Here is a 7,989-nt window from a genome sequence, read left to right as displayed (position 1 = left end):
GTTGGGCCATTAAAGACCGAGGCAAAGAAGGCGTTGAGTATCTCAGCCTTTTCCTCGTCTTTAGTGGCAATGTTCCCCCTTGCATCCACTAGAGGATGGAGGTTCTCCCTGGATCTCTTTTTGCTGTTAACATATTTATAAAAACTTTTCTTATTATCCCTTACAACAGTGGCCAGGTTAAGTTTAAGTTAAAAGAAAACGCTTGTGACTTGCATGGATATATCAGTGGCAAGGGAGTCTCCTTCCTCCCTCCTTCCAGTGCAATTGGGCAGCATCTTGTCAAGCTTACACAGGGAGAAAGGGATGGGCTAAAATTCCTATAAGCATTTCATATCAAAAAGGAGGTTAGTCTGCCAGTCTGGGTACATAATCATTCTTCAGTGTCACAACATGTATTCTGTCACTAGAAATGGATGGAAAGCAAGTAAAAAGGATTCTTTCTCTGGACCCAAGTAGAATATAAAGCTAAATCAATTATGTCCAGGCTGTCTGAGTCACCCTGACAGGCACTGGCAGTTGTTCCACTCTAATCAAATAACTCCTCCTCCCTGCCCTACTCCCTCCAGATACATACAACACAAGAGTATAGACACCACAACTGAAGCAAGTTTGGATTGCAACTTCAACAGAATTCATACCAACTTCATGTTCACATGAAACTGGGGAAAAAAGCCAAACATGAGAAATATTATAATATTAAATTATAAAAGCAAACATTGACTGTGACAAAAGCAGTTGCCAGATAGCTCCTGTATTTCTTATGGAGCCAGAAAGCTTATATTGCCATGATTTAACTAAGAGCTATCACAATTTCTGAAACAGATTTAAAATCATACAGTTGACATCTAGTTGAGCTGTTACGTGAATTTGAGTCAGATAAGCTTTTGATGAGGGGAGACATGCTAATTGCTAATGTGTTGATATTAAAAAATAATAAAAAAAAGAAGGCTTCTAAATTTGTTTTTTCTTTTCATTCTCTAATGTCTCCTCCTCCCCTAATTGCATTAGAACAATTCAGACAAGAAAATAATGAGAAGGTTCCAGTTCCTGATTAAATTAGTACTTAATATAAAACACTAAAATATTTACTGAAGCACAAAGTAAAGTCCAGGTGCCTCATGTCTGAAATAACTTTTCATGTTACTAGCCCCCTAGTCAGATTTTGCATTTGGAACCATTTTAAATAGCATAGAAATAGGGCCAGGGTCTGATTTCCCTCCTCGCTCTCTCCCCCTGCAGCTCTGTCCCTGGCAGGCTAAACAGAAGTTATAGCAAGAAATAATCAAGAAGCTTTGGAGAGGGAAAAATTAGGGTAAAAGAAACATATAGGCATTCTTGCTGCCTACTGCCTACTTTCTTTTACCCCAATGCCAAAACCAGGGGAATGTTTTTAAGGGAGGGGAATTAGAGCACTGCCGTTCTAGAAAAGCTATATGTGTAAGGAATTGAACTTAAGCTCCTCAGGTTTTTGGAGAAATTCTGTCAACTGAACTGTTAAATGGATATGGGGCAAAATTTTCATGCAAGATATTTTCTAGCAAGAAGAAAGGTGCAGTCATGACCCTGAATGATGAATGGATACCTAAACATGACCCATGAGGGAAAATGCGTACCTTTACCTCTTATATTCTTCTTTCTCATTACTCTGAGAAGTATTGGGTTGATAGAAAAATATAAAAATACCTCTTTTGCCTATAGGTTGCAAAGTATTTCACAGAAGGATCAGGACTAATGTGAAACACAGCTACATTTCAAAATTACAGGCTTATTTTAGACTAGCAGTCATAGAATCTTATCTTAAACCTTTGTGTTGATAATTTAAGCACCTTATTTAGGCAATAACATAAATTATTTGCCACCATGATTTGTAGCTGACATCTCTTATGAAATTCTTGCAAATCTGGGTAAATTTTATGTCAAGGATTTGAACCACTGTACCAGTACAATAATTCTGCTGTAGCACAAAATAAACATGCTGTTGTTGCTTTCCTTTAGACTTCCCACGAAGTTAGGCAACCCTACTGTACAATGTGGTTTTCTGAGAGTCTGTAGTAAATTTTTTCCACATTGTCATACTAGGCTGAGCGAGTGAAATGGATTCAGCTAATATACATCCCTTGTGAGAGCTTTCTAATGAAAAAAGTATATTTTCTTCTATTTCTCATGACTTGCAGTGTTTTCATGCATTTTTCCTGTGCGGTTAGTTCTATGGCATTTTTGTGGTATATTTTTCAAATTTTTTTGTGTTCTTACAGATTGACCTTAATACTGTCCTGTCCAATGGATCTCAAAAATTTTCCAATGGATGTGCAGACATGTATAATGCAACTGGAAAGCTGTAAGTTTGAGTAATGTATTATCTTATAAATACTTTTGTAGGTATTACAACAGCTATGTAGGAGGCAGAAAGACCCCTTGTAGTGGTACAAGAACAAATTTTCAAAAAAGAATCCTTGATTTTACCAAAACAATCTGTGAAACATAAATTTTCAAAGGAAGAGATTCTTTCATCCTTACTTGGACTGAAAATCAACAGTTTTGTGTAAATCTAAAGTTAATATTAAACTTAAGTACCTAGTGCCGGTTTACCTTTACGCAAGATTTATGCACGTGAGGATTCACCATTAAGTCTTCGCTGTGTTCACACATACCAGGGGACAGTAATATGAGAGCATAATGGGAACATGAGACTAACTTAAGGGAGTGATTTATGTGAATATTCTGAACTCGATAACAATTCAGAGTCCTTAAAAGCTGGAAACAAGGTAATATATACTGAGTACCTGCTCTTTAGATTCCTTCCCAAGCTCTTCAGCATGCCTACATGTTATAGCTACATATCTGTAGTTTTCACCTAATCATCCTAGAAGATATTAGGGAAAGGATTTACTACAACAGAGAACTGTAGAAGATTGCACAGCATATATATGTATACGCCCATGTACCTACAAAAGGTGCATCACTTATACAGCCCTCATCCCCTCAGCTGGGGCAGCGCCTTGGCTCAGTGGAACACCCTCCAGAAAATCCTGGGAATGGTATGCTTTTACAAAAAATTGCAGGGTCCCTATGAAAGCCAGATGTATCTTTCATTACAATGAACAGATGGTAATATTATAAAACAGGCTTTCAATATGAGGGCAATGGCTGAATCTTTTTAGCAGGAATTTGCTTGACTAAAACTGAGAGATAGTTATTTGCTACAAATGTCAAGGAAGTTAGGGCAACATTATATATTCAGCGGATAATCCTACTAATAACCTATGCCACCTTTATAATTAATGTGACTAAATAAAAGGTTAATACGAGGCAGTTGTATCAGAGTACATACGGATGGTGGGTATACTCACTATATACAATTATGCTTCAAACAGGAAATAATATAGTATTTGACTGAACAAGAAAAAGGTATTTTTTTTTTTAAAAAGTGTTTAAAGATTATGAAATTGTTGCTTTCACAACTTCATAAAACTCAGCTGTATTTTTCCTCCTTCCAGCCCTTGTGAAGACAGGTCATACAACAACTGAGCATTCTTGAACACACAGGCATCTGTTTTGCTTTATAGAAACTTTTCAGAAGCTCACAATCCCCACAAACTGCACCATAGGGAACCAGTACTTATTAATTGAAGAGCACCATAGATGTTCTACTGTATTTTCCAACAGAGCATTTTTCACTGAGTCTTGTTTTTAATCATTCAGTTCAGTGCGATTAAATTCCCTGCTGCACATTCACATAACAGAGAGAGGCAATGTTCACAAAAGAAGAGCTCAACAAAAATACAAATGAGTGCTTCAAAATCTTCTATTTACAGAGAACGATCAGATGTGATTTCATAAGGAAGTTGCAAATAATAAAGCTTTCCCCATATCACCTTATCTAATTCTATTTTACCTGCAATTCCAGACACTGAAAAATAGAGACTATGGGCAAAGTAGTTGGCCTGAGGCAGAAAATTCTGCAGCCTGCGGGAGCTCTGGCTACACCTACATGTCTGAGAGCAGAATAGCTAGTCAGGTTTGCAAGAACAAGATAGCAGATCCCTGAAACCAAGAGAAATTACTTTGGGACAGATCCAAAGAGGTTAAGCACAGTGACATAACTTCCAAGCTCCTAGACCTTCAAGAGCAGAAATTCACCTGCCCAAAACCAGTTAGTTTCTCTATACAGGAAATACAGGAAGGGAAACGGACACCTTGGAGGAGTTACAAAAAAATATCTTCGTGCTGGGCAGGAGAGTAAATAGGTAAAAACCAATGTTTTATATGAGGCTGAACTCTGACCATTTTCCAAAACTTAGAAAAAGGTGAGCAGAAACATTTACATTGCAGAGTCTTTGGCTCTGGAACAGGCATCAATTTCTCTTTAAAATTATGGAAGAAAAGAGGAGGATGGGTGCATTAAGCATTTTCCCAGGCTTCATATCAAATCTCCTGAGGTAAGAGCCAACATAGCCCTGAGAGCCTGAATCCATCCAAGAATCTCTAATTTCTAGGCCACAGTGTCATGCTCTCCTGTGGCCGGCTGGTTTACTTTGGTGCACAGTGAGATAACTTGAACAGGGGGAATCGAAACACTAACCCTGGTTGTCAGTGCACTGTCCAGGGAAGTGAAAGACATGGGATTTCAAAACTGAGAACACAGTCTTCTCATGTCCTGAGTAAATGATCTCATCATCAGGCTGTGTTATAAAAATCAAAGTGGTTGCAGGAGCAGAATAGCAGCAGCCATGCTTCCAGATGTTTCTTTTAAAGTGATCATCATTGCTGTTTTTTTACACTGAGCACCAAGTTGAGTGGGACATTGTATAATTAAAAATTGACAATGCCCATTTATCTCACAGTTTGTTTAAATTGTATCTGATTTTGCAAGCCTTGTTCCTGCATGGGTCACGAAGCTAATCAGACGGTTTCTAACAAATCACTTATCTTTTTCTTACTCATCTTACCACCAGGTTGCAAAGAAAGGCTCACAGTTACTTATGAAGGACAGATCATAGGTTTTACCTCTGCTATAAAACTGTAATTTTGTTTAGTACTATATACTTCCCTTCGATATTGATACTGTTGCTCCAGCATAGGAAGCTCCAAGAGGAAAATTCATGCATAGCTTTTCTTCCCATACGACATTTTTATTTTTAGCCATTTCATGTAATGTTTTTTCCAAGGTCAGTCTAAGCAGCTGGATTTGCCCCTGGTTAAAGCACTTCACTTATATCATGAAGTGTCTGAAAAATATTGAAGTGGAAATATCTTCTATTTTTAAAGGATTTATTTTACCAAATGATTTCTCAGCAACTAGAATGAGCTGCTTTTGTATCTTGGAAAGGAAGCAAATGAAAATGCACATATGAAATAATCCCTTCTACATTTGTATGCTTTACACCAGGGCAGCCTATAGGCATGTGAGATAATTTTAGTTTTATTCTGCTTGAATAAGATACAAAGAAATGTCAGCTAGATACATATTTATTTCTGTGGCCTGTCTTCCAGGAAAGAAATGTTTTTCTTTCATGTGCTAGAACTTGTGGTCTCTCTCTGTTTAAAGTTTTGCTTTTATCTCACAGCAGTCCTTTATTCATATGTTACAATTATAACTTTACGTGACATTCAATATTTCTGAATTTTCAAAGAATAGTGAAAAGGCTAAGTCAGTTACAAAAAGAAGAAATATACTATGAAAAGCAACATGTGTAAGGGAGAAAGCACCTGCTTACCTCATAGTTTTATTTTGATCCTTATAATCTCTCTCAATAAATTAAATAAATACTTTTTAAATTTTGATTTACAGAGGCTTTTTTATCTTTCTAAGCAATCCTGTCTTTTGAATTTTTAGAGAAAATTCACTCTGTACTACACGATGCTGTTACCTGAATAGTACAATTTCTTTCCTTCCAGCCTCTAAATTGGACATTGTGCAAATGGAAAGATCTGTAAGCAGGCTACAACAGTACAGGCTACTGCATTACAGAAGATGATGTGCACATTGTCCCTTTCCCACAACAGCACAAAGATACCATGAGAAAGATAATAAAACTGTAGCATATTTCTTATCTGCCAGGGAACCTCGAGTATCTACCCGATTGACAGTAGTTACAGACACACTAGGTCGAGCTCTGCCTGTGCCTGAATGTGTGGAAACCATACCTCTTCTTTCCATTTCAGTAGCAAAAAAAGTTGTCAACAACTCAACCTATGGCTTCTGCTCTGCAGATGGGTGACTCAGCCCACTGTGCATATGTGAAGTGAGACCTGACACACAGCTACAAAGACCTAGATATTTGTAGTCTTCAGCTTCCGACCAGCGCAGGATGAAAGGGCAGTAGTAACAGTACAATTGTTGCTGAACCCACAGAAATTAATATAAAAGTGGCAGCTGAAAATCTATAGAGATTTGGGTTCAGCAAGGAATATTAGGTTTGAGAGATGTGGTAGAGGGCTGGGCCTGAACTGTTATGCTTGTCTGAAAGTCAGGCTAAGAAGGATAAACCTGTAACTCCCAAGGGAGAGATTCCATCAGAACAACTTAGAGGGCAGTGCAAGGGGCAGGCCCTTTGCAAAGCAGCTCAGAAGTACATAGAATAAAATCCTGCTTTCTTGGAGCTCCAGCATAAATTCATCCTCAAAATGCATCACAGCTGATTTCTGAAGTGTATATTTTTAGTGCGTAATGTATATTAGAAGAATTTATTCTAACCTCAAGTCAAAACCAGACTGGTTAGCTCTGTCAGCTCTTCCCCCTGCTACATTGCTTGGAATTTAGGGCACAATTCAAACCTCTGCCATGTTCTTAGGAACAGTAATGCGCAGGCAGCCTATCCTGGAGGCACGCTGTTGGGATGCCTAACAGAAGAGTAGTGAAATAACTAGTCAACATAACCGTAGTCCTTGCCTCAGCTCAATACCTAAAAAACTGCTTGATTTACGGAATAAATCCAATGTTATTCTTGGACCTGTACCTTACTAAACATTAAAGAAATAAAAATGGAATTTAGATAAATCACTGGGATTAAAAAAAGCATAACACAAATTCTGTAGTTGAACCAAACTATCTTCAAATTCTGTAGTTTAACCAAACTCGCTTGCTCAGTTATTTCATGCCACTCATGTTTGTTTATTGAACATGAGGAAAAGTGTTAGGTTTTAATATGCCTGTAGGTATTGTAAAATGACACAGGGGAAGCATTGCCTTCCAGGAATTAAACAGAATGAGTAGAAAATTTATTAGATATATTGGTATTCAGCTGGATCATAAGTTTGCCCAAAAATTTTATTCTTCATGGCTTGGAATGGTACTTTAAGGGTGGGTAAAAGGAAAGAACTTCGCAAATAAGACTGTCAGCAGAAGAAAAAAAGGGGGTATCTTGGAACTGCTGAGACAGTTGTGATTCAAAGGTGTGGAGTCTCTGACGGTACCGGGGAATTGTTTTCCCTGAATAACAAGCCTTGTTTTTCTGTAATCGTGTAAGTCCTTGGACGGCCTGGAAAAGCAATATTAATACTCTCAAGACACTTTAATAATTCTTCAGGACAAACATGTTGGCTGTCCACTGTCTTGCCTATGAGATTATGGGCTTTTAATGCCTACAGCTGATATTGAATTAGGCAAAATAAAATCTTCATACTCTTAGCATGCATGTATACAACTGATATAAATAGCTTGGTTCCAATAAGTTATGTGGACTGATGTGGGTTGAATAGAACCCTATTTGTTTGAGGTGGTCTTTGCTCCTATACTTTCAAATTTTGACGAATGAAAAAGTTATATGTATTATTAAGACTAATAATAGTGTTAAAAAAAACCACAGATACAATCTGCTTTTTTTTTTTCCCTTCAGGGACCTCTTTTATGGGTATTGATAACAACTTGTCAAGACAATTTTTGAAAAGGTTTTTGGGAAAGATCACCTAGACCAAGGGAAAGTTTGGGTTTCTCTTTTCCAGGCACTGTAGTTGCCCTCACTACTCAGAAATACTTCCGCAGGATCA

At 37.6% G+C, this 7,989-nt stretch overlaps 1 protein-coding gene across 4 annotated transcripts in view; it reads left to right on the top strand.

Annotated features, from left to right (window-relative positions):
* Positions 1 to 7,989, top strand: part of GLRA3 (glycine receptor alpha 3) — a 90,781-nt gene that overhangs the window by 54,597 nt on the left and 28,195 nt on the right. For all 4 annotated transcript variants that reach the window (XM_035897808.1, XM_035897809.1, XM_009642390.2 and 1 more), the window contains one exon: positions 2,256 to 2,338. In XM_035897808.1, coding sequence (XP_035753701.1) covers positions 2,256 to 2,338 — 83 coding nt within the window. The remainder of the gene's footprint in view (positions 1 to 2,255; positions 2,339 to 7,989) is intronic.

Source organism: Egretta garzetta, unplaced genomic scaffold, assembly GCF_000687185.1.
Source record: "Egretta garzetta isolate BGI_Z169 unplaced genomic scaffold, ASM68718v1 scaffold46, whole genome shotgun sequence".
NCBI classification, from domain to species: Eukaryota; Metazoa; Chordata; class Aves; order Pelecaniformes; family Ardeidae; genus Egretta; species Egretta garzetta.
Note: the sequence above shows the minus strand (reverse complement) of the source record. Positions and strands in the feature narration are given on the sequence as shown.